Source organism: Bufo gargarizans, chromosome 4 (genome assembly GCF_014858855.1).
Source record: "Bufo gargarizans isolate SCDJY-AF-19 chromosome 4, ASM1485885v1, whole genome shotgun sequence".
NCBI classification, from domain to species: domain Eukaryota; kingdom Metazoa; phylum Chordata; class Amphibia; order Anura; family Bufonidae; genus Bufo; species Bufo gargarizans.
This window is the reverse complement of record NC_058083.1, coordinates 119,720,577-119,747,895: the sequence shown is the minus strand read 5'-3', so window position 1 is coordinate 119,747,895 and position 27,319 is coordinate 119,720,577. Positions and strand designations below refer to the sequence as shown.

General features: G+C 43.3%; 1 protein-coding gene across 1 annotated transcript in view; it reads left to right on the top strand.

The window, feature by feature from the left end:
* The window catches only part of SLC25A36 (solute carrier family 25 member 36), a 46,727-nt gene extending 20,794 nt beyond the window's left edge, over positions 1 to 25,933 (top strand). Inside the window, exons 3-7 of the mRNA XM_044289234.1 lie at positions 4,457 to 4,534; positions 6,835 to 6,935; positions 17,793 to 17,859; positions 20,250 to 20,539; positions 23,218 to 25,933. Of these exons, the coding sequence (XP_044145169.1) occupies positions 4,457 to 4,534; positions 6,835 to 6,935; positions 17,793 to 17,859; positions 20,250 to 20,539; positions 23,218 to 23,411 (730 nt within the window). The 3' untranslated portion in view covers positions 23,412 to 25,933. The remainder of the gene's footprint in view (positions 1 to 4,456; positions 4,535 to 6,834; positions 6,936 to 17,792; positions 17,860 to 20,249; positions 20,540 to 23,217) is intronic.
* Positions 25,934 to 27,319: the final 1,386 nt, after the last annotated feature.

The following is a 27,319-nucleotide window of genomic DNA, read 5'->3' as shown; positions in this document are numbered from 1 at the left end:
GCTGGAGGACTCCGGTCCGGCCACAAACAAGCCCTTTCCCTATAGAAGTGAATGGGAGCGTACTGCGCATGATTGGCCACCGCTCCCATTCACTTCTATGGGCCCAACGGAAATGGCCAAGCCAGCGCTCCACACGTATGCAGACAGCCGTGTGCTGTCTACATCCGTGAGGACATTCTGCAAATTTTATTATTTTTTGCAGACCTATAGAAATGTATGGGTCCACATGTGATCCGCAAAAGATTAGGATTGGACACGAACCAAAACTGTGGTCGTGTGCATGAGGCCATACTCTCATTTCACTGCTTAGATCGTTCTTCAGTGACGATGTCAGGTTACATCTTCAGAGATGCACTGGCTAGTGTTCTGCTTGACTCACATCTAAGCTGCTCAGTTCTGCTGTATAACGTCCTCCATTTCTTCTGCTGTGTCTCACCATGTGCTGCAGAGAGTTAGCAAGCAGAATCTCCCGATTTCAGATCTGTCTTGCAGAGGGGAAACCTCAAAAAATTTGAGATAGAATTTATATAGTGCTCAGATATATTATCCTGAAAATATAATCGGAAGCAACAGAAGTAATAATTTGCAAGTTTTTTACGCCACAAAAATGGCGGAAATGTTTTGATGAATGTGCCCCATTCAGTTTTGTGCATAATAAATTAATTCTTTTATGTTATCTTCTAAAGTCAAAGTATCTTTACAGCGGACAGGCAATCTGTGGGCGAACTGACGTGCCCTAAATTACCGGTTGATGGAAAGGTAGTAAATTACTTCCGGAGGTGTTGAATCGTGGCCAATGAACCACCTTAAGCTGGTTCTCCTTTATAATGTTGCCCCATATAGTTAAATCGTCTGTGAATGTTTTTGGTTTGTTCTGTTTTACTAATTTGTTTGCTTTTCAGCCTGACTGGAAGTCATTAGAGATGAGAGGGATGTGTGATATCCTGCTGACTTCACTTGTACTTGTTTTTATATATTTTCAGGCCTTGATCTATTTAGATTACGGCCACACATAGCTGGTGCACTGCGGATTCGGCATATCTGGCTGAAATCCACCGTGACAAAATGCACACAAAATCATGTGGATAAATCTTCATGCACACAACCATATTTATGTATAAATAGAGATGACGTTCCTGTTGCATCCATTTTTTTTTTTTTGGGGGGGGGGGGACCCACTGACTTCAATGGGTCCATAGTCTCCTTTTTGCGGCCAGGAATAGGACATATTCTATCTATTTGCAGAGCAGACATATGGATGCGGAATGCACACAGATTATCCATATGTTCGTTTTGCAAAAGATAGAACATGTTTTGTTCTCGGCTGTAAAATGCGGACCATGGACCCATTCAAGTCAGTGGGTCCCCAAAAAAATAAAATAAATTGTTGTCACACGGACATCATCCGTATTTATATATACACAAGGTCGTGTATATATACACAAGGCCTTATCCTGTGGATTTGTCACAGATTACACAATTTGCATTGTAACAGCTAAAGTTTACTGCAGAAAGTTATATGCAGATTTCAGCAGGGAAAATGTCTGCAGTGTGTGAATGAGACTTGTGAAAATCTCATCCAGTTTGTTACTAGGGCAGTGATAGTGAACCTTTTAGAGACCGAGTGCCCAAACTGCAACCCAAAACCCACTTCTTTATCACAAAGTGCCAACACGGCAAGTTAACCTGAATACTACAGTCCAATATAGTATATCTTCCATGTACTTTATCACTTAGCTATAATACCTGACTACATTCAGTGCGCTGTCTGTGCTGTTCATAGTGCGTCCTGCGCTGATGAATGGCAGGAAAAGCCTAAGGCATATTGGAAGACCTTAGACTTTTTACAGGGCGCGGGTGCCCTCAGAGAGGGCTTTGAGTGCCGCCTCTGGCACCCGTGCCATAGGTTCCCCACCACTGTACTAGTGTAAGCACTGGATTTTCCGCATGCAGGTCCCCTAGGGAAAATCCACCACAATTATGCTACATGTGGCCGTACCCTTATAGTGCAGTACATCGGCAGAATGCGCCTAGGCTATATAGTATAGCAACTCTCCAGGACTGTGGTCTGTGACGACCACAAATCTTCTTAGCTTTGTTTATTCTGTCATGTGTGTGCACTGCCTGTGACGTGCATGCGGTGCCTTAGCTCTGCATCTGTGGCTCTCCAGCATCATCAACGTAATTTGGAAGGATTTTATATAAATATAGCATATAATAGAGATGACGTCTGAGCAAGATGTCATGGGAGATGTAGCTCCTTCCTACAGCAATTTCTACAGTCAAGTTGGGGGGTGCTGGGAATAATTGCATATGTTTGCTGGCGTTCCTCTATTTATCCCCTTTTGTCTTCCATATTTTTTATGTCCAAATCTAATTTGAACTCTCCCAGCAACAGTTAATGTGCTAAAATAACAAAAGAAATGATAAATTTTTTCTCTCCTGTGGCTTCCTGAGCAGTGCTCCCGACCATCGCATCTGTGTTTGATTTCCTGGGTGCAATGTGAAATTTTTTACATGTTGCGTCCCTGCTGCAACCAATCACTGGCCTCAGCAGCTGTGTGCAGTATACTGCTGAAGCTAAGGATTGGCTGCACGGTTACTTGGTGTGCATGGGGCGTTGTCGCTGCAGCCAGGGAGAGGGGAATTGTAACCTTCTAACTGTCTACTATTACTGCCCACCACTACCTTATCTGCTCTACGTGCAGGTGGAGGCTTAATATTGCTACCGTGACTTTAAAGGATCAGTATAATACAAGCACCAATGTGTCCAACGGAATATTGAGATGGTTGCAGTCCAACATGCCTGATCCTTCTGCTGTTGGGATAGAGTGGAGACGCCTCTATACACATTGGATGGTTTGGCTGACTTTCGTATAACCTTTTAGATGTTGCCCTAATGTATTATGTAGAAAAGCTTGAGAACACCCCAGCCTCAGCTTATCGGCTACAGAGACCTTCTGGAAGATATGACTAGCTCTGCATTTATTGTGCAGGGGAAATGGAGATCATTGGAAATGTTGGCTCTGGCTTGTGCTGGGGGTTCTCAACATCTTTGACTATATACAGGGCGGCTGTAGACAACCAGGTAAACAGCCGGTGGGCCTTGTTCACACTGAGCTCAATGGTCCTGGTAAGAGCAGTATGTTTTGTGCCAGAAGTAGTGCTGGATTTCATTACAAAAAGGTCTCCATAACAATCATGTGACAATATCAATAAGCCCTTATGCACAAGACTGTATCAGTTTTGTAGTCCTCAAATCATGGATCCACAAAATACGCATGCAATCCGTGTACTGTCCCCTTTTTTTTTTTTTTTTTTTTTAAGACCCATTGACTTCAGTCGTTCTGTGTTCTGCATTTTGCGGACATGTTTTATATTTTATTTTTATTTTTGCAGAACGGACATATGGATGCAGAAAGCACCTATATGTTCTATGTGCCTTCTTCATCCGTGCGTCAATTCTACAAAAAGATGTCCTATACTTGGCCACAAAATGCGGACCACGGACCCATTGCAGTCAATGGCTCCGCAAAAAATGCAGATACAACCCGAACAGAACAGTATCCATGTTTTACAGATTTGAGTTGGATGTTGGGTTTCTCAAAACTACTGAGACCAGCTTTATAATCTGAATGTACATTTGATCCATGCAGTCATCAGTAGCTTTACTTCCCAGCCCCAGAGTGTTTAATCGCAGCTCATCTCTAAACAGGCATATTCACATTCCTAAAGAGATCCAAGCACGTGTCACATTAGTCTATAATTATGTAACGCAGAGCTTCCATGCTTCTCACATCAGTGGTGCCGTCACATTTTTGGGAGTGGTACTGATAAACACACGTGAAGCAAGAGGATAAAGTTCTGAAATCAACACGTGGCATTTGTAGCACTCATGTCGGCTGACTCCACTGTAAACATGCACACTCGGCAGAGCCAGTCTTGCGTGGATGTATTTCAGTGGTTACATGGCACTACGTTGCTACAGACACCCCATCATTGGCTTATCTATCATGGGAACATAGGATCAGACATGCCTGGGGGACGGCACAGAAGACGCCATTCCGATCAGCAGCTGACCCTGCCAAAATTACCAGGTTCAAATATTTTTACCGTATTTTTCTTTTTCTTATTTTTTTTTCTTCACTTTATGTGTATAAAAAAAGTCATCCATATTTTTTGTGGACCACAAAATACTAAAAAAAGCCATACGGTTGTGTGCAAGAGGCCTGACTCTGTGGCTTAGCAGGGAGATATGGATGTTGCCCAGTATTACGCCATGAATCGTAGTGGGTGTGGAATGACAAGGGGTCCACAAAAGCATGTCTGACCGAAATGCCAAATGGTTTTATAATTAGCAAAACAGATGATAAAAAAGGAAAGCCCTGTTTGCAGAGGTTGCTTTGTATGTGGCCCTTTCTATTGTCTGCTCACTCTCCCTGTTTTTGCTTTGTAGGATGATCTTGCAGAAGGAGGGTCCTCGTTCCCTGTTCAGAGGTCTGGGCCCTAACTTGGTGGGGGTGGCTCCGTCCAGGTACTGTCCAGAGCGATCAGTATGTGTATAGACTGCCTGCATTATGTGATCCGCCACACGGCTCAGCTCTGACCTTACTAACAGAACTTTGCTCTGAATACCTTTGTCTAAATATAGCGATCACGTTCACACAAGGAAAGAATAATCTTATTGCAAACCTACACCACTACCCTGCCCTAGCATGGCTATAGAAGCATGGATGCCAGCCTTATTCAAGGCCGCATTCATGCCTGGCAGGTATTCTATAGACATATTATGACCATTTGATAGATGTCAGTGTATAGCACATAAATACTGGCTGAGTACTTTTAGTCAAGCCAGTTAATTACTGTCAGTGAGTATATTGCTATTGCGCAGACATCAGCAACCCACCCCGTAGACACAACCCCTCGAGTTCGGCTGTCAGAGACTACATTTTAACTACGCATATTAGGAATGTAAAGCTCTACATGTGCCCCCGCTCTTAGGCCCGCTTCACATATATCAGTTGTGCCCTGGATAGTGCCGGACAGAAAAGCACAGCATGCAGCGTTTTTCTGTCTGGCGCTATTTGGCCTTCAACATCATTAGTGATGCGCCGGATGGGAATTGTAGTGTTTTTCCTGCTGGTGAATCACTTTGTTGCCCATGTCCAAGAGAATCTGGGGAATGGTAGTGAGCATGTGTGAACACCGCCTCTGGATACATGGAAAATCTGAACCGGAAGAAAAAGAACCAGGGGGCTGTTAGAATAATAGCAAGACACTGGAGGTTTGTGTTGTAATGATTCAAATTGAAAATGTGTTACATTTTTCATGACCTAACTAGGTAAATAAATAGTTTTTCATGGTGCCAGACGTTGAAAGGTTCCTTATTATGTGGTTTCCACTAGGATCCTTTAGGCTGGTTTCACACAGGCGTTCCGGGAAAAGGTGCGGGTGCATTGCGGGAACACGCGCGATTTTTCCGCACGAGTGCAAAACATTGTAATGCGTTTTGCACGCGCGCGAGAAAAATCTGCATGTTTGGTACCCAAACCCGAACTTCTTCACAGAAGTTCGGGCTTGGGATCGGTGTTCTGTAGATTGTATTATTTTCCCTTATAACATGGTTATAAGGGAAAATAATAGCATTCTTAATACAGAAGGCATAGTACAATAGGGCTCCTTAATCCACTTGCTCGCACAGCCCGGCATCTCTTCTGTCTTCTTTTTTTGCTGATTGCAGTCAAAGGACCTGTGGTGGCGTCACTCCGGTCATCACAGTGATCTTTTACCATGGTGATGGATCATGTGATGACCGGAGTGACGTCACCACAGGTCCTTTGACTGCAATCAGCAAAGAAAGAGACAGAAAAGATGCCAGCTACGCGAGCAAGTGGATTAAGGTGAGTTAAAAAAAAAAAAATATATAATTTTTTTTTTTTTTAACCCCTCCTGCGCTATTGTACTATGTATTCTGTATTCAGAATGCTATTATTTTCCCTTATAACCATGTTATAAGGGAAAATAATAAAATGATCGGGTCTTCATCCCGATTGTCTCCTAGCAACCGTGTGTGAAAATCGCACCGCATCCGCACTTGCTTGCAGATGCTTGCGATTATCATGCGGCCCCATTCACTTCTATGGGGCCTGCGTTGCGTGGAAAACACACAATATAGAACATGCTGCGATTTTCACGCAATGCACAAGTGATGCGTGAAAATCACCGCTCATGTGAACAGCGCCATAGAAATGAATGGGTCAGGATTCAGTGCGGGTGCAATGCATTCAACCGCATTGCACCCGCGTGGAATACTTGCCCGTGTAAAAGGGACCTTACATTTTCATCCAATTCTTCTGTAGGTTTCTCTTTAGCTTACAGTGAAGGCAAGGCTATGCCTGTTGCAATGAGATCTGATCTGGACTTGTATAGTAACAGACCCCTGGGATATTTATGGCCACCATTAATGTCAACTGAACCTGCCACGTCCATTGAAACCAGATGACAATCTGATGCAGGAAGTCCCTTCTAGAGGCGTCCGGCAGTGGCTTTCTCCCCATTCAGGATGCATAGCAAACATGCCTCTGTATGGGGCAGTCAGGAAAGCTAGCTGTTGGCTAAGATGTATGGCCAGCTTTCTTCAGCACTTGCTAAGTAGCCAAATGTTATCTTTGGGATGTCGCTGACAGTCAAGATGGCCTTCTGCCTCCAGCATTGCATTACCCTCAAGCTGTCAAAATGCAGCGGGTGATCCTTCACATCTCAGGTTCCCAGTCTCATCCTGCAGAGATCACAAGTCCAGGCTGGTGACCTGACACTATGCTTCTCTTTCTGCAGGGCCATCTATTTTGCAGCTTACTCAAGCTGCAAGGAAAGGCTGAACCATGTGTTTGCTGCAGATTCCACCCAAGTGCACATGGTCTCTGCGGGGGCAGCAGGTATGTATCCTTACTTGTGAGTGATGCCTTAGCCTTAGAGAAGATGTATCTCTGGGTACATTGACCAGCCTCACATTGATGGCCTAGTTACTGCTTAGTGTTCTCTAATACAGACTGATGATGATTTTCTCATTTCTGTATACTATCATTGCTACTTTATTCTTCTTTTGGGATTTTCTACATTTCCCTGAATAATGTCACTGATGTCCCTTTTGGTTTAGCTATATTTTTTAATACACGTAGCTTTAAAAGAGGATAATTGAATTCCAATAGAGCTGTAAGAAAGCATCCATCTTGTCCATGCAGTCTTCCAGATGTTGGTCCTTATTGCATATTGGTCGCACTGAAATGATTTGTAATCTTCAAATAAATGTAACATTAGATAATGGGTGCTCGAGTTAAAGTGGATTTCCCACAACTGATATGTGTTACCTATCCACAGGACAGACGATTAGTGTCTGATCGCTGTGGGCCCCACCGCTGGGACCTCCACCGATCACTAGAATGGGAGTCCCGAGCCTCCCTCTCCTACTCGCTGCAGTGAAAGGCGGTTTGGATGGAGTGCCTGCCTCTCTATGTAAAGTATAGGGAGTGACGGAGACGGCAGAGCGGGGTGATCAGCTGTTTCTTTCAGCCCCATAGACTGGAATAGAGCAGCATTAAAACTCCTCCTCACCGCAGATTAATAAAAGGGATATTCCAGGACTTTAAAGGGGTTGTCTGCTTCTTTTATATTGATGGCCTAAACTTAGGATAGGCCACGGATATCCAATCGATGGAGGTCCGACACCCCGAACCCCACGATCAGCTCTGGCAGTGAAAATAGCTAGGGGACTACACGGCTCCATCCAGTGTGTAGCAGACTGCAGAACAGCTGACCGGGGGGGTTCGGGGAGTCGGATCTCTGCCAATCGGATATAAATGGCCTATGCTGAGGACAGGCCATCCCCTTTTAATACTGATGACTTGGCTTTAAGATGGCTCACTAATGTTAGATCGGTGGAGGTCAGATTACCAGAAGCCCTCCTGATCACTTGAGCGGGACCGAGCTTGCAGTATACTTTGTGGCCACAGTATGGAGAACTGTGCTTGTACCATAGCACTGCTGCTCCTGCAAATTGTGTTTACTTAAAGGGGTGTTCCAGGACTTCAGCATTGATATAAGATCGGCGCCCTTTAAGTTACTGTAGTTGGGCCAACCCAATGGTGATAGGCTTATATGCCGTCATTATAATAATGGAAGTAGGTACAGCAGTGTGTTATGGACCTGACAGTTTGCTACTTATTTATAGGACCGTGGCCTAGATCCTGAGCAATGATTGCTCTGTCCTGTATATGGCCATATAGCTGCTGTACACAGATGGATTTCCTCTCTTGTTGGATATAGCCTGCCCATTATACAGGCAGGTTATTAAATCGTCTTCTCACTCCATTTTGTTCTACTAGTCAGTTAAGCCAAATACTTTCCCCGCTCTCTCTTAAACCGTAGTTTGAGATATTACAAAAGGCAAATCAATGCTTTAACTTTTCCTACAACCGCTTATGGCCATAAACATTAGATACTTGTTAGCACATCGTCCATTGTGACAAGATCTGCAGGAATCCAAATATTACTTAGGGTGGCTTCACATCCCGGAGGATTCCTGGCGTATACCTATGACTGAAGGCTGTAACGTATACCACAGTGTAAGCATACAGTGGGATACGTTACTGACACCTCCCCTCCCCCCTCTGTAACAGTATTGGGCTTCTTTCACCCTGCCGTTTTGGCTTTCTGTTTGTGAGATCCGTTCAGGGATCTCACAAGTGGTCCAAAGTGGATCAGTTTTGCCCTAATGGATTCTGAATGGAAAAGGATCCGCTCAGAATGCATCAGTTTGCCTCCGTTCAGTCTCCATTCCGCTCTGGAGGCAAGCAGCTGCATGCAGCGTTTTTCTGTCCCCGATGTGGTGCGGAGCAAGACAGATCCGTCCTGGCACAAAATGTAAGTCAATGGGGACGGATCCGTTTTCTCTGACAATAGAAAAAGGATCCGTCCCCCATTGACTTTCAATAGTGTTCATGACGGATGCATGCGGTTGTATTATTGTAGTAAAAGCGTTTTTGCAGAATCTGGATCCGCAAAAGCGCTAATGTGAAAGTAGCCTTACCTAGCGGCAGGGAACACAGAACAGAGGGGAGTCACATGATTATCCTCGTCATGGCCCCTCCCCCTGCACTGCGTGTCCGTCTGCTTGTGTTAACCCTTTCCCCAGCCAGTTCTGAAGCTCACAAGCTGCTGTACTGCCTTCAGGCTCTGACTGCACCTCCTGTCAGCATCCCCCCCCCCCCCCCTCTCCATGCAAACACTGCCAATCATGATTTCAGCGTCCTGCCAGACACTCGGGTCGCAGCAATAGTGCGGAGCGGACTCCTGCACAGCCCTGCCAATAGGAGAATAGCAGATGGCTCCTCTCCTTGCCGGCAAGGCTGCACTGTGTACCGTGCTCCCTCTGCTCTCTGCCTCGGGGACATCCTTTGGCAACTGTCCATACATGGGCAGTGACGTCACAGGATTTCTCTAAGGGCGCATTTAAACGACCATAGTGTTTTGCAGATCTGCAGAACACAGATACCGGCTGTGTGTGTTCCGCAATTTGCAGACCGCATATGGCCGCAACCATAATAGAAAATGCCTATTTGGACAAGAATAGGACATGCTCTATAATTATTTATATAATTTTATTTTTATTTTTTTATGAAGCCGCGGAATGGAACCACGGATGCAGACAGCACACGGTGTGCTGTCTGCATCTTTTGCGGCCCCATAGAAATGAACGGGTCCACACTCATTCCGCAAAATTGCAGAACTGATGTGGACTCATATGGCCATCTGAATGAGCACTAAGGCATCCATTTATCAAGGGCCAGTGACGGATGGCATCAGTCACCCTTAGACTAAAAACGTGATGTGAACCCACCCTTGTATTAAAGAGGTTGTATGGGCATAAACATTGATCCCTGACACCCCCACTATCACAAGGACATGTTCTTACAGAATCTGTGCTGCTACATATCATAGGTTGTGTATTGTATTATGGCTAAAGGGCAGCTCATCCTCAAAAGTACCAGACACAACCTATGGATGATGCCTACCTTGTAACTGATCGGTGGAAGGTCCCAGCGGTTGGACCACATACCACAAGTATTTGAAGAGAGTCTGTCCCCTCCATATGGCCATATTCAGTGCTTACATTGCCCTATAGCACACCTATACATGAATGTAATGGTACCTTTTGTCTTTGTCTTTACACTTGCGGAAGCTGGAAAAATGAACTTTGATTGTTATGCAAATGAGCCCTCGCAAGTGCCCAGGGGCGGCGTTCACTGTGTTGGTGCCCAGGCTGCTCTGCCTTTTTTCATTGTTCCCCCGCCCCAGCCTCTGCATATGCCCGCCCTCCTATTCCCTTGCGTCATCCTAAGGTCCGGCCGAGATCCCGCGACTGTGCACTGCCTCGCCGGGCCAGAGCATGCGCACTGCGATGCTCATTGTGGGCATTGCATCGCTTTAACTACTGCGCATGCGCCGGCGGTCGCCAAATTGCCACTGGTTTTGCGCTGTTCGCCGGAGCATGTGCAGTAGTTAAAGCAATGCCGTGCCAACAATGGGCATCGCAGTGCGCATGCTCCGGCCCGGCGAGGCAGTGCACAGTCGCGGGATCTCGGCCGGACCTTAGGATGACGCAAGGGAATAGGAGGGCGGGCATATGCAGAGGCTGGGGCGGGGAAACAATGAAAAAAGGCAGGGCAGCCTGGGCACCAACACGGTGAACCAACCCTGGGCACTTGCGAGGGCTCATTTGCATATCAATCAAAGTTCGTTTTTCCAGCTTCCACAAGTGTAAAGACAAAGACAAAAGGTACCATTACATTCATGTATAGGTGTGCTATAGGGCAATGTAAGCACTGAATATGGCCATGTGGAGGGGACAGACTCCCTTTAACAGAACTAAGAAAACTTGTACATTTTAATTCAATTGTCTTTTTCCATAGAAATGTTTTTTTTGTTTTTTTTACGTTCTTTGAATTGTTTCAACTGTACATTTTAAACAAAATGTCAAACTGATGTGAAACAGAAGTTCTTATTGATCCTTCCCGGAATGATTTCCCTATTCATATTTTTATTTTTTAATTTTTTTATTTTTATATATATTTTCATTTTTTTTTAGTTCTGGTTTTCCTCTTATTTTCAGTCTATATGTTTTTTTTTTTTCCCCACCTTGTAGTAATTTTAATTTTTTTTCCCCCCCTTTTGTAAGTCTGTACATTTTATTTTGTGAAATCCTTTCCGTGGGTTTCATTGGTACGCAATGTTGTGGACCACTGCTTGTTGTTGCGATACAGAAAAGCCTGTGTCTATTTTAGGCGTTTACTGTACATTTCCACTGTGAAAGGCGCGAGATTGTGTCATCTCATGCTCGCCTCCTGCAGGTCTCGTCCTGCGGAAATATGGACTAAGTTAACCCTCGTGAGTACTTGACCCAGCTTCTCTCTGCAGCCAAAAGCGTAAGAACAGCACATTGGAATTGTAATTGCCTTTGTATGGGGATCAAACAAAGAGCGTTGAAAAATGTTAGGAGATGCAGATAGTTTTTGTATTGTGATCCAGATGTATGAACTTTGACAGTTATTTTGTGTGTGTGTGTGTGTGTGTATGTGTGCACGCAAGCATGGTACATAGTCATCAGTCCATAGTACTGCATAGACTGTTCCTCTAGCAATTCGTATTGATGCATTCATTGACGTGTGATATACATAGCTGTATTACACTGACATGAATTACCTTATTAGATTTGTTTTTGTATTTTAAGCCATTCACTAATTTAACAAGCCTTATGCTTTGTGCCCATGTGAAGATGTGTTCTACCAAATTCTGCTTCTGTGGCCATAGGAGTAATTATTATAGGCCTTGCACTGCTTAGAGGACCTTTCACCTGGAAAAACATTGTGAACTAAGTATCATGACATATAGAGCGGCACCAAGGGATCTCACTGCACTTACTATTATCCCTGGGCGCCGCTCCGTTCGGCCCCGATGTCCTCCGGTATCTTCGCTCACTTGGTTATAGTAGGCGGAGACTTGGGGGATTTGGTTATAGTAGGCGGAGTCTGCCCTTGTTCTGCTGGGCGTCTCCTCCTAGGTTTTTTTTTTTTTTCTCCCAGGCTGTGAGCTGTGCGCTGCGATTGGCCAGCACTACAGCCTAGGAGAAGGAGACGCCCAGCAGAACAAGGTCAGACTCCGCCTACTATAACCAAGTGAGCGAAGATACCGGAGGGCACAGCGGCCGAATGGAGCGGTGCCCAGGGATAATGGTAAGTGCAGTGAGATCCCTGGGTGCCGCTGTATATGTCATGATACTTAGTTCACAATGTTTTTCCAAGTGAAAGGTCCTCTTTAAAGGTCTCCTACTCTCGAAGGTATCTGCTTTGCAATCCGTAAATCATGAAGCCACAAAGCGCAGATACTGTTCTTGTGCATTCCGTACTTTCCCGTTTCACACATCCCGCATAACGGACAAGAATAGGACATGATCTATTATATATATATATATATATATGCGGGGCCGTGGAACAAACATACAGATGTGGACACATGGTGTGCTGTCCGCATCTCTTACAGCCCCATTCAAATGAATGGGTCCATAAAAATGTGGATTGGATGCGGACTGAAAATGCGGTCACGTACGTGAGACCTAAAGGGGTTATTTGCTTTAAACAACTGGCTCTTTCACATAAGGTCACCTGACAATTAGCTAGTTTTGGGTAATATGAAAAAAACACATTAAGCCCCTAAAAATAGGTTGTCTGCCACCTTTTTAGGCCTCATGCACACGACTGTTGTTTGGGTCCGCGTCCGAGCCGCCGTTTTGGTGGCTCGGATGCGGACCCATTCACTTCAATGGGGCCGCAAAAGATGCGGACAGCACTCCGTGTGCTGTCTGCATCCGTGGCTCCGTTCCGCGGCCCCATTAAAAAAAATATAACCTGTCCTATTCTTGTCCGCGCTTTGCGGACAAGAGTAGGCATTTATATTGCCGGCGCCAGTTTCCTTCCGCAAATTGCGGAAGGCAACACGGGCGGCTTCCGTTTTATCCGCAAAAAACAGAACGGTCGTGTGCATGAGGCCTTAGTTTGTTGCATAATGGATATAGTATCCAAAGGTGTGAGGCCATATAGTTGTATGACCCCCCTAGTTTACAGTAAAAATGCTCTGCTCTCTTGAATGGGCTGGCCTGCAATGCTAGTCACTGACACAATCATATGGACTGGATAAACAGTGAAGGGGCCACTGCCCACGTTGACTGCTGGTTGCCAATGAGAGAAGGTCTTGGAGGTTGGACCTCCACCCAATTATTCATTGATGGCAAATCCTAAGGATGTTCCTTCAGTGAATAATCTGCAAACCCTCCCCCCTTTTACCTTAAAAACCATGAGGAAACCGCAGCAAGGAGGGGTAGTTTCTTCGGAAATAGTGCAGCTTATGGAGAAGGACTGGAGGGAAGCAGTTTTTTTTTATTTTTATGCCCTGTCTATGAAATTGAAAGGGAACCTGTCAGGAGTTTACCGCTTTCTCAGCCACAGGCAGCATAAAATCTTTGGCAGGTTCCTTTTGTTACAAACTGCTTTGTGTTCCTCTGAATGTGTGTGGCGTTTCAGAGAAAACCTTGTGTAAAAGAAGAAGCCGGGGAGAACGATCATGTAGGCAGCTCCCTGCCAGCTTCTCCCCTCCCGGCTTAGCATGACTGACAGATGCCTCCCTATTTGAGTATAGGGAGAACCTTCTTAGTCTAGCACAGCCTGGCAGGGTTCTCCATCCATGCCTGGCACGTTCAAGGCTGTGTTGTCTCTGAAATGCTGCAGCTTTCAGGGTAACAGAGGAGCCTGCTGGGATTTCATGCTGCCTGTGGTTCGGGCAGCATGAGTCTCCTGACAGGTTTCCTTGATGTACACTACAGCAGCAATGATCTATAACCGAAACCGAATTCTAAGTAGGTCCTATTCAACTATTTAAAAAATTTAGATAATACAAACTTTTAAAATGAGTCCTTTTTAAGATCCTAGTATCTATGTGTGAGCTTGTATAAGGTCTCCCTATTGCCTTATCATGTCTGCTATACAGCTCATTACAACTTCACGTTGGCCAGCGTTTTATTTGCAGACAATCGGGGACGGTGACATTTTCAGTCCGCTTGCCAGCTTAAGATATTATCAAGTTAATATTTGTGTGTTCTGGGCTCAGTCCCATTGGACACTGGGCCAAAATCACAAATGTATTCTCTTGTCCGAGCATTACAGGGCAAACTCATTGTGCAACTTTGTGACCGAGAATAAGCTTGGACAGCTCAGTAAAACAAACAGCGATTTCTGAACTGCGGTGTGGTGATTGATCAGTTTTGGTACGGCTGAGCATATTAAATTTTTCTCCCATATACATTATATAGAAAAAAAAAAAAAAAAAAAAAAAATATATATATATATATATATATATATATATATATATATATATATATATATATATATACATATTTTTTTTATATTGGCAGGTGATTTTACCAGTTAACTACAGACCTCCATAACATGTCTGTAAGCATTTTGAATAACTGGAGCCCAGTGCAGCCCATCTCTCGCCCTAGTGAGTATCTTATAGAGCAGTGTTTCTCAAGTTCAGTTAGCCACCAACCAATCTTAATTTAGGGCATATTCCATAGAGGGAGAATCCATGTCAATTCCTGATGCACTGACCCATGCAATATTAAGGATATCCTGAAAATCTTAATTTCCTCCATTGGGGGTACATATACATTGGGAGGTTTTCCCATTGTTTAGTGGTAGATAATGCATATGGTGCCATTTGGCACCTATTGGGGGTAGTTTTTGCACTCCAGAATTCTAGCATAAAAAAGTGGCAAAATAGGGTTCTGCATCTTCTTGTGCTTGCTTCCATTACTTGCATTTTATACCTTTTTTATTCCAGTTTTTAAAACTGGTAGGAAAGTGGCTGTGTTTAGCCTTTTGAGCTGATGGAAACCAGAATTATCAACAGCAACTTTATTTTTATTTTTTTTAAGTAGTGGTGTAGAAAGTACTGTAATGTCATAGGACAGACTTGGGCCTCATGCATACGACCGTATGTATTTTGCAGTCTGCAATAAACAGATCCCTAAAAAATACGGATGACGTCCGTGTGCATTCCGTATTTTGCGGAACGGAACAGCTGGCCCCTAATAAAACGGACACAGAAAGAAAACACATTTGTGTGCATGAGGCCTTAAAGGGTTATTCCAGGGTTTAATTATGGATTTCCTATCCATCAATATCATATAAGGGGGGGGGGGGGTCTGACACCCTGCACCCCCACTAATCGGCTGTTTAGGAGTAGCTCCAGCAATGGAACTCCACAGCTAGGTCATTGTGCACTTTTCTGCACCCATTGAAGTGAATAGGAGCAGCTCTGCAGTTACAAGCTCCATCTGCTACACAGTGACAGGCTGTCGGACCCCTGGCTATCCGATATTGATGGCCTGTCCTGAGGGGACAACCCATTTAAAGATGTGCCAAATTTATCAGACATTGTGCAGTGTTTGGTAAATTTGGCGTAATTTACAGCAGCGTAGACTCCTCCAGCAAAACGGTCTAAAAATCCCCCGCATGATAAATCTGCCCCACTGAGTCCAATGGTAAAAAAAAAAAAATATCTAGCCCTGCACAGCCAGAGTAGGAAGAAGCCTCTGTGGGCGCTGGAATTACTGCCTCTAGCATGCATTTTCATACCATTTTTTTTTATAAGAAAGAAAATGATTGTCCCTGGAGTTAAAATATTAAAATGTTAGGTTATGGCTAGAACATCCTCATGGGCCAAATCATCTGGTTTACAGCCTGTCTTCATGAATGCTTTGATGTGTGAATGGTGGCTATGTCTGGTGTATGAACACCATGGAGTCTCTGTTTCTCCGTCCACCTGGCACTGCATGAACCGCACTTTATTTCTTTCTAGATCTGGACATTGCATTATTATTGCCACATCTTAAAAAATAACCACATACAAGTCATCTTCTTTCACATTTTATTCTGTTGTACTCTTCTTAATACTGTACTGGAGACGCAGAGCATGTGTGCCATGTCTTGGGGCAGCAGTAGGATGGCTAGGCTGGTGAAGGGGAGTATTCCTAAACTGTCCACTCTCTAAGCTTTTACCATGTATCTCCACTCAGGATATCTGGTTGAGTTCACGCTTACTATAACCTCAGCTACCATGGTATCCTTTAACAGTTTACTACCTTTCATTACTTCTATACCCCCCCTTTCTGGAGTAGTACACGTTGAGAACTTTTAATATAAGGGCAGTAGAATTCCCTTTTTGGTTGTATTTGTTTAATCCTTTATCTGGGTCTTTAGAAATTTCACTTTGAAGATTTAAGGTTGTATCTAAAGTGACTCTCCATGTTCCTGTGACAGCACCTTCAATCCTCTGCTCCCAGCGGGCATCATCATGTTGATCTATATTGATGATGATGATGCTGATGCCAACACTGCCCTGCAGGAGTGAGGACTAGAAGAGATGGCACAAAGACCAGAAGGTGAATCGGATCATGCATCATTGACATAGAATTTCTTGGATCCAGATAAAGATTCTATTTTTTATTTATTTTAGAATTTTTATATTGCCCTTGAAAGTTTTTCAAATAACTTGAACGGGTAGTCTCACTTCAGCAAATGTCCTTTATCATGTAGAGAAAGTTAATACAAGACCCTTACTAATGTATTGTTATTGCTCATCCTTTTCTGGCTTGATACATTTTTGCACTCTCTCTCTGGTAGCTGGGACCACGGGAGTGCGCATAGGCCAGTGCCTTTCCCTGTAGTGTGCAAGCATAGCAACCACTGCTGGATTGCAGGGTGGTCATAACCCCTGAATACGAGGATTGCAAGGGAGGCAATATGGGCAATCACAATACATTAGTAAGTGCCTTGTATTAAAGGGGTTGTCCGGGTTCAGAGCTGAACCCGGACATACCTCCATTTTCACCCAGGCAGCCCCCCTGACTTGAGCATCGGAGCAGGGCAAAGGCATTTTCAAAAGTTCCGGTGACTTACCGGGCTCTCCATGGGGCTGCCAGGAAGCCCGGTGACGTCACCTGTACTGATGGGTGGCCTTTAGCACTGCCCTAGCCAGTAAAACGGCTTGGGCAGCGCTAAAGCCCGCCTATCGGAGCCAGTGACGTCACCGAACACACTGGCTGGTGGAAGCTTCCGCCCGGCAGTGTGTTATTGTAAAGAAAAGAGCCCGTGCCCTGCGCGATCTAGTGCAGGGCAAGGGAGCGCATCGGAGCATAAGATGCTCCGATGCCAACATCAGGGGGGCTGCCAGGGTGAAAATAAGGGTATGTCCTGGTTCAGCTCTGAACCCGGACAACCCCTTTAGCTTTGTCTACATGGTAAATGCCACATGCTGAGAGACCACCGCTCTAAAATATCCCAGTTGAAGCAACACATTCCTGCCTAGAGTCGTGTACAGTTGTAGCTTTGTCTTACGACTTTGTTACAAGTTTTAGAATGATTGTTATTTTGTAAGAATACCGCATAGTAGATAAGGTCACACTTTTACTGTCGGGTGGTGGGTCCTTAACGGGGGTTAGTATAGAAGTAGATTTATTGTTAGACTGAGAACTTTGCATCCCCTAGCCTTAAACCTTTCTTGTCCTTTTTCTTCTGAAGCTCTGTAGAATCTCTTTCACGTCATTATTGCATGTTGTGATCTCTGACTGGTTGGTTAGTTTTGGCTTAATATGGAATAATGATTTAGTGTCATTTATTTAGGCTTTACTGCAATAACGGCCACCAATCCCGTCTGGCTAATAAAAACACGGCTGCAGCTGGATGCAAGGTAAGATTAGCTGCCTAGCTACAAATGTCACTTAGTAAGTATGTATTATACCCTCTTTAGCTTCGGTACTGATAGTGAAAGCTTGAATTAAAACGTGATTGGTTTTTGGAAAAGACTTCAATATATAATGCATTCAGAAAGTCTTCAGACCCATTCACTTTTTTAACATTTTGTTGTGTTGTGGCCTTGTGCACGCAGTACCCCATAATGAGAAAGCGAAATTTATTAAAAAGTCAAAACTAAAATTTTGCTTGGAAATAAGTATTGAGGCCCTTTGCTATCATCTTTTGAGATGTTGCTACTCCTTGATTGGAGTCCACCTGTAGTTAACTCAGTTGATTTAGACATGATTTGGAAAGAAACGGCCCTCTCTATATTAGGTCTCACAGCTGACAATGCATATCAGAGCAAAGACGAAGCCATGAGGAGAAAAGATATGCCTGTATAGTTCAGAGACAGGATTGTGTGGAGGCACAGATCTGGAGAAGCGTACAAAAATGTCTGCTGCAACGAAAGTTCCCTGGAGTACAGTGGCCTCCATAATTCATAAATGGAAGAAGTTTGGAGCAACCAGAAATCTTCCCAGAGTTAACCATCCCACCAAATTAAGTGGGATTTATGGCAGAGTAGCCAGAATAAAGCTGCTCATCACTAAAAAATAAATAAATAATGAAAGTCTGGCCGGAGTTTGCAGAAAAGCAGATAAATGGGACTCTCAAACAAGATTCTCTGGTCTGATAAAACAAAGATTGAAATTTCTGGCTCCAATTCCAAGCGTCAAGTCTGGAGGAAACCAGGCACTCATCATCTGCCCATTACCATCCCTACATTGAAGCATGGTGGTCATTCTGTGGGGTAGCTATTTAGTGGCTGGGACAGGAAGACTGGTCACGGTTGAGAGAAAGTTGAATGGAGCAAAGTACAGAGATATTCTTAATTAAACTTGCATCCAGAGATCTCTGGATCACAGACTTGGGTGAATGTTTACCTTCCATTAAGATAGTGACCCTAGGCACACAGCCAAGACAACACAGGAGTAGCTTGGGGACAACTCTGTGAGTGTACTTGAATGGCCCAGCTAGAACCCTGACTTGAACCCAATCAAACATCTCTGGAGAGACCTGAAAATGGCTGCCCACTGACGGTCCCCATCCAACCTGACAGAGTCTGAGAGGATGTACAGAGAACAATGGCAGAAAATTCCCAAAGTCAAGTGTGCACACCTCGTGGCATCATCCCCAAGAGACTGGGGGCTGTAATAGCTGCCAAAGGGGCTTCAACTAAGTACTGAGTACAGAATCTGAATACTTATCTCAATGCAAGACATTAGTTTTTCCTTTTCAAAAAATGAACAAAGATTTCAAACCGTTTTCTCGTTCTCATTATAGAGTTTGGAATGATGGAGAAAACCTGATAACATAACAAAATGTAGAAAAAAGTGAAGGTCTGAAGACTTTATGAATGCATTGTACATGGAAGCAGAAATTGCCTAAGGTTATAGGCATAAAAAGTATTTGCTTGAATCGAACGCATGGATATAATTTTTTATTTTTATGAAGGAGATGCACCAGGGGCAATAACTTCTCCAGCAAAAAACGCATTGCAAATGGTGAAATGTGCAGCATAAGGCCTCATGCACACGACCGTTGTTTTGGTCCGTATCCGAGCCGCAGTTTTTGCGGCTTGGATGCAGACACATTCACTACAAAGAGGTCGCAAAAGATGCGGACAGCACTCCTTGTGCTGTCCGCATCTGTTGCTCCGTTCCGTGGTCCACAAAAAAATAAATAAAAATAACCTGTCCTAATCTTGTCTGTTTTGCGGACAAGAATAGGCAGTTATATCAATGGCTGTCCGTGTAGTTCCGAAAATTGCGGAACACACATGGACGCCGTCAGTGATTTGCGAACCGCAAAACACAACAGTCGTGTGCATGAGGCCTAAATCTGGATTTGCAATCTGCACCTCAGGTTAATTCCCCCTGCAGATTTTTCAGCAAGGTGTGGATGAAATTTGGTAAAATGTCATCCACTTGACTGGTACTGGTCTCACTTCTGCAACACGAAATCCGCAGCATATCCACTATGTGTGAGCATACCCAAAAAGTTTAATTATCTCGTAGGCACTGGTGGACCAGTCAGAAAGTACTCTGCTTTTCTCATGGTGTCAATCACCGTAACAGCAGCTTTTACTGCCAGCTTCTTGATCATAAAGGGCCAAGTACAAAATGAATACCTTGGGGAAATCAGGGATCCTACAATGGTGTGGGAAAGGTATCGCCTGCGGTTCTTCAGCGTGATCTGCTTCCGGTTGTAATTTAACTTGCATATTTCTCAAATATTTTTTATTTTTGTATTTTTATTTTTTTTTTTTATTTTTTTTTTTTATAGAGACCGAGGTGAAAGACGGATGAGTGCTTTGGAGTGCATCCGCAAAGTGTACAAGACAGATGGCTTGAAGGGTTTTTACAGAGGCATGTCTGCCTCCTATGCCGGCATCTCTGAAACTGTTATCCACTTTGTTATTTACGAAAGTATTAAACGCAAATTGCTGGAACATAAGATTGCATCAACTATTGATGATGATGACGAGTCTGCGAAAGAAGCTTCTGACTTTGCTGGACTCATGATGGCAGCGGCAACCTCCAAGACATGTGCCACCTCAATAGCCTACCCTCATGGTGAGCAAACGTACACGGCGTAATCTGCTGCTTCATTTCTATATCTCGTACTAACAGTCTAGCTAAACACTGCCTCCCTGTGGCCATCTTTGAACATGTTGAGAAACGCAAACATAACCAAAGTAGAAGAATCCTTTTATTTTCTATGTTCTTAAAACGCTTCTATGTTCTTAAAACTCTAAAGACATGAGATGTTAGGTGGATTGAGTATTAATCATCCAGTAGTTATGGCCCATATGATTACCAACCTGCAAGAAGACAAAGAAAGGGTATCAGAGGCAAAAATGAGAGGTTGTAAATGGTATTCATTTATAACATCTGAGAAGTCCTAAAAATGTCATCGAAGGACCACGTTAGTAAAAGTACACTGATTGGCAGAATAAAAGAAGGAGATGTTGGAATCGAATAACACTTTATATGTCCGAATGTTATGATACATCATTTATCAGCAGCACACCCTACATCCACCACCGTGGATCTTTTTATTCCGTGGTGCTCGCAATGTTGGGCCCTGGTTCATCGGTCCCAGGTATCAATAATAAATTAAGAAAAACAGCTGCACTCTTTTGCAAATCCTTTGTGTGGTTTCCTAGCTGAACATAGCGACGTTTCGACTATACAAGTCTTGTATTAGAGACAAAACCCTGCTATGTTTGGGTAACCACACAAAGGATTTGCAAAAGCGTGCAGCGGTGTTTCTTCATTTATTGATGATATATGTAAGTGGTTAGAATATTAGAGCGAAAGGATACGTTTATTGGGGAAAACTGTACAACTGAAAGGAGGCTCAAATACCCGTTATTAAGCATAATAACCATTTTTGGTTTTTTTACCCCCTGCTTTCCTAGAGCCATAACTACCACATTTATGTAGTTTTTCTTGTGTTTTAATTAATAAATTAAAACTTTGGAGAAAAACAAAATAGTTTTTTTTTTCTTCGCTCCCCCAAACTTCTACAGAGATGTGTGAGGGCTCATTTTCTGCTGGACGATCTGTATCATTTGTATGTGGAATGTGTGTGACTTTTTTTGATCACTTTTTATTCATTTTATTGGTGGAGAAGAAGCAATAAAAAAAACTGCGAATTAGCCATATTCTTTTTTCCTTTAAAGGGAACCTGTCACCTGGATTTGGGGTATAGAGCTGAGGACATGGGCTGCTAGATCGCCCCTAGCACATCTGCAATACCCAGTCCCCATAGCTCTGTGTGCTTTTATTGTGTAAAAAAAAAACTATTTAATACATATGCAAATTAACCTGAGATGAGTCCTGTCCCTGACTCATCTCATGTACAGGACTCCTCTCAGGTTAATTTGCATATGTATCAAATCGGTTTGTTTACACAATAAAAGCACACAGAGCTATGGGGACTGGGTATTGCGGATGTGCTAGATGCCATCTAGCAACCCATGTCCTCAGCTCTATACACAAAATCCCGGTGACAGGTTCCCTTTAAGTCATTCACCATGTGGGGGGCATATTTATTTATTTTATTTATTTAGTTTTATATATATTTTAATATATGGATGTTTTCGGATGCAGCGATAACCATGTTTAACATTTTTTTTATTTTACCCTTTTGTGACCGGGCCTAAAAAAAAAATCCTGATTTTTGTGCAAGTGACCCTAACTTTTTTTTAAATATATATATATTTTTTTTAAACATTTTTGGGGCCTCCAAGTGGACCCGAACATAGTCATTTTGTAATTTGTATAAAGTAATGGAAGTAAATCCATTACAATACACAAATATATTGGTATATTTCAATGCAGTGCTTAATTGAAATATACCAGTAATAGGCCTAGAAGCCTAGTACAGGTTCTGGTTTATTACTGCAATGGAATGCCTTCCTTGATCTCAACCCGGAAAGTGCTCGCTTCTGAGTTGTTGTTTTTTTGCCTTTCAGATGCTGTGGTCACATTTGACTGTCATCTGAGGGGGTTAAAAGTCTGTGATCGACATTAACATTGATTGCAGACATTAGCCCTGGATGTCTGCTGTATGAAACGGCAGACACCCGGTAGTTATAGAGCTTGCTCCGCTCTGGAGCTGGTGCCATCTTTAAAGACCTGACATCTGCTGACCATGTACTGCGAATGTCGGAAAGGGGTTAATTTAAAACGGTATTCACATCTAAGGCCCTTGTGGCTGAGATGGGAATAACCTAAGTTAGCACTGGCCAAGGGTGGCCAGAGTTACGGGAACATCCGAGCTGGCTGTGCTCCACTGTTAGCATAACTCCCATGAGTAACAGCGGACCACAGCCCATTCAGCCATTTTTGTAACTATACCTATTCCTTGCAGGCACTCACTCAGGTTAGTCCCAGTTGGCACAGAACTAAAGTCAGGCTGTACTCTAACTGCACTTGGGTAGAGGACATCTTTGCAATGTATTTTTACGCCTGAATGTGAAATTCCTCTGTAATTCTACTTAATTTATACAATTCTAGCTATCTGCTGACACCACTAGAGGGAGCTTAAGAAATTAGTCTTTATTATCGAGTTTAATAAAAACTTTGTGCCTGAAACTCCTGAGCTATGAAGAAATATCAAGAAATTAATCAGAACAGAAACTGCATAATGATTAAAGTTGACCATTAGACCATGTTACAATCTGTTACTTTGTGTTGATGAACTTCCTATTATAATATGAAAATTTTTCTTCTCGTTTGTACAGAGGTCGTACGGACGAGGCTACGGGAAGAGGGGACAAAATACAGAGCTTTCTTCCAGACACTCTCATTAGTTGTGAAGGAAGAAGGTTATGGTTCCTTGTACCGTGGTCTCACCACGCACCTGGTTAGACAGATTCCTAACACAGCGATAATGATGTGCACCTATGAAGTCGTCGTCTATCTACTTAATGGATAGCAACCCGGTGTGCTGTCTTGTCTGTGAAGAAGATGGGAGACCAAAGGAGCATACGTGGACCAGAGAGCACCTTCTGAAAAATGGTGACAACAAGCAAATACTCCATCACGGAGTCTATCATAGCTGCTGCTGGAAGTGCTCATGCCGCCTTCATTATGTGTGGTCTTTGGCCGCTTGTGCAATTTTATAGACAGAGGGGGATGTTGGGGGAAACCTCATTCATTTCAGAGTTGCCATTTCCCCTTTAACCAGTGCAATGTATTGAGCTGTTGAAAGTATGACATTGATGATGAGATTGGAGTTGTACACATTTATCCTTGTGGTTTACAGTGTACAGAGCTAGAACGATCTTCTGATCCCTGTGCATACTGTAATCCCAGCAAAATACTCAGCATATGCCATCCACATCTCATGTCTACCTACCTGCTGTATATCAGGTTTCTCCATCAAAAGAGATGTTTGAACAGCTTGAAATAATTATTATAGAGATTTCTTATTTATGTATTCTGCAACCCGTATTGAAATTATTATGTTTTGGGGTATGTTTTCTTGAGTTGCTGGTGCTTGTGCATCAGCTCCCCGTGTGCACTTCATCCCATCCCAAAGCAAGGCCTTTTTAGTTCACATCTTCTGTCGTTCATCAGACGCCCTCTTCAACCAACTGTTGCATTCACGGTCTTTACCCCTGCAAAGGTCACACTCCACTTGGCATATAATAAAATAAGACAATATATATACTATGTACTGTGAAAGTATGCAAAAGGAGGTCTTGTGATGCTGCCTTCTCTCTGCTTAGCCTCCTGGCCTACAGTGTCGAAAATGATATTTCATGTCTTGCTAATTTCTTCCACACAATAAGGTATTTGGGATTTTTAATAGCAATTAAAGGGGTTGTCTGCCTTCTGACATTGGTAGCATATCGCTAGGATATGCCATCAATATCAGGCAAGTGTTGGTCCCACCTGAAACTATCTCTAGAATGGAGGCCCCAAAGTGAACAAGAGCTCACAACGCCTGTGCCGTCTCCCTCTTTTCATTTCTGTGGAAACTCCGTAAATGGCTGAGTTCTGGCAATCCCATAAAAGTGAGTGGAGCAGCAGCCATGCTTTTGCGGTACAGTCTCCATTAATTTCTGTGGGATTTCCAAAAAAAGCTGAGCGCACACGCTTGGCTGTTTTCGGAACTCCCATGGAAGTGAATGGAGAGCACACTGCTTGCATGGTGTGCTCTCGTTCACTTTAGGAGCCCTGTTCTAGAGATAGGTGTAGGTCCTAGAGGTGGACCCCCACCTGTTTGACATTGGTGGCATACCCCTTTTAAGGTTGGTGCTCAAGATTCTCTTGATGCATTTTTATCACTGCATTGCACCCCGCCATCCCCCTTTTGAATTCAGAGGGTCTTAAATTACTTCATACCTTGTTTAGGAGCCTTTGTGTTTATTCTATCACATATAGCCACTCGTTAGAAATAGTTCATATTGAGAGTCCGTATAGCTGACATTTTAGTCACCCCATACATTTCTTGATACAAAATTGTCCAGATAAGCTGTGAAGTTTCATTTACTATCAAAGAAGAAAAAGTTGTCTGTTTAATACGGTATGTATTTGATTTACAGTTGCCAGTTATCTGGTTCACCTCGGTCTGTCCATGAGTCTATAGGCCTTCTGTTCCCCGTCGAAATCCCAACCTGCAAATCAGTCACTGCATTACAACACCTGCTATAAAACCACCCATTACCGCAGCATGATCGAACGCTTGGGTGTGAAAGAATATTTATTCCAAGGGTCAAAAGTTATTTCTAAATGCTGGGTATATACATGGGCTAAAGTTTTCTCTGTACAGATAAAAAAAAAATCCTTAGAATTTATTTTAAGCCTTTTCACTTGGACAGTGTCTAGAATGGTGCTGCTATAGGGTTCAGGAGTATCTACCTTCTTTTGGACCTTGTACCCTCTGGCATGTAGCTGCGTGTGCAAGGAGGGTACCATGGTTTTTGGAATGCATCCATTAAAGTGACAACTTTTGTGGAGCCATTATCAAATCATGGACCAACCTTAAATGCTGGTTAAAGAGGTTGTACAGGATTAGAGAAACATGGCTGCCTGTTTTTTCAAAAACTGCTCCACATCGGTCAGCAGGTTGTGTGTCGTTGCCCCGCTTACATCAGTGGAGCCTAGGTGCAATTCCAGAACAAGTACTTCTTTTTGGTAGATGGCAGCTATGTTTTTCTAATCCTGTAGAACATATTTAAGCCCAGTCCTTGCTGCATTTAGTTTTTAAATCTATTCCAGATGCACCATGTTGGACACTTCCAAAGTGTGGTCAGAAACAATAGCCAGGTTATACCCTAAACATTTGCAATATGGTTGAAGACTGTAAATGCATTGTTTGCTCTGCTTGATCCATCCTTATTCCATCTTCAAAGCTTTTATTCCAAGCAGATGAGACTCTCCGAATATTCTTGCTTGTCTCTTTTCATACTGTAACAAGAGTTCATTATTAATAAAGAAAATTGTGTTGTATCTGCTTCCCAGCTTGGTATTTCCTTGGTTGGTTAACACCATGTATCAACTCCTCCAAGATTTACTAAGTATATTCCTGGTACACATCCATATACCAGTTTTTTGATCCACAGGTCTAAGTCATGGCCATGTATTGCTCCTCTGTGCAATTCCAGTTATTCATACCCCAGCCCAGAAGAAATGCAAGAAGGCTGAAGATTTCTGCATCTCATGGTGCATGCTGTGTTTTTTTTTTTTTTTTTTTTTTTTTCCTTTTGGGATTTCATATGAAACTGGGACCTATGGAGATACCGTCTCCACATAGAATTGTACGTGTGTCATCTTATGTCTATGAACCTCTATGGGTTTATATGGCCCCTATGTATGAGCCCTAAAGATTGGGCATTTGTGCTTTTGACCTCCATAGAATTGGCACGCTGCCAAATTCGGGGACAACAGAGCCTTGGATGCTAACCTGATTTCTTCCTAGGGTTCGGCAATCAACATCACAGCAAAATGATTGTCTTGTCCCTTATTTGTGAAGTTTCATGGTAGGACTAATGTGAATGAACTGTTATGGAAGTAGCAGCCACAAGCTGCAATAATATACAGGGTGACCCATGAAAAGTAGTCCACCTCCAGCGATAGAATGACAAGATGAATGAATGTGTTTAGTTTTTTTAATTACCCCAAGTCACAAAGATGCTGTTGGGCATGTCGGATTATGTCGGCTGATACTGCTTGTGATGCTGCGGATGGCGTTTGTGATGTTGTCCTTGAGTTCATCCAGGGGATCTGGATTGTTAGCGGACACTTTGTTTCACATTTCCCCACAAATAAAATTCACATGTGGACTACACTGGGGGAACGTGGTGGCCATAACCCCTTGCTCAAAGTTCACTCCTCCATAAACAGCTATGAGCCCGTGCCTGTGAGTTCCCTGAGGTGCGGCATGTTGCCCCATCTTGGAAAAAGCAGGAGATTTTTTTCTTCTGTAGGCAGTATCGGCCAACATAATCCGACGTGCCCAAAGCTGCATAGATGTGAACGGAGACCACTGTCAGCATCTTTTGTGACTTGTGAGTAATTTAAAAAAATAATCCACTTGCTCGTTCCTCTTGTCATAGTATCGCTGGAGGCGGGCTACTTTTTCATGGGTCACCCCCTAGAAACTAGGGATGAGCAAACTTACAGTTTGCAAGTTTGGGTTCTGGGTGAATTCAAAGGATATAACTGAATTCTATGAGTGAATGCTCCACGGAAGCCTTTAAAGAGGCATTCTGTTTTGTGATGACGGAATTCACCCCAAACTTACAGACAGGAAGTTCGCTCATCCCTAGTAGAAACCATACTGTAACAAGGAAAAAATAGTACATGTTTAATTGGTGCTGTCCTTCAAATGATTAA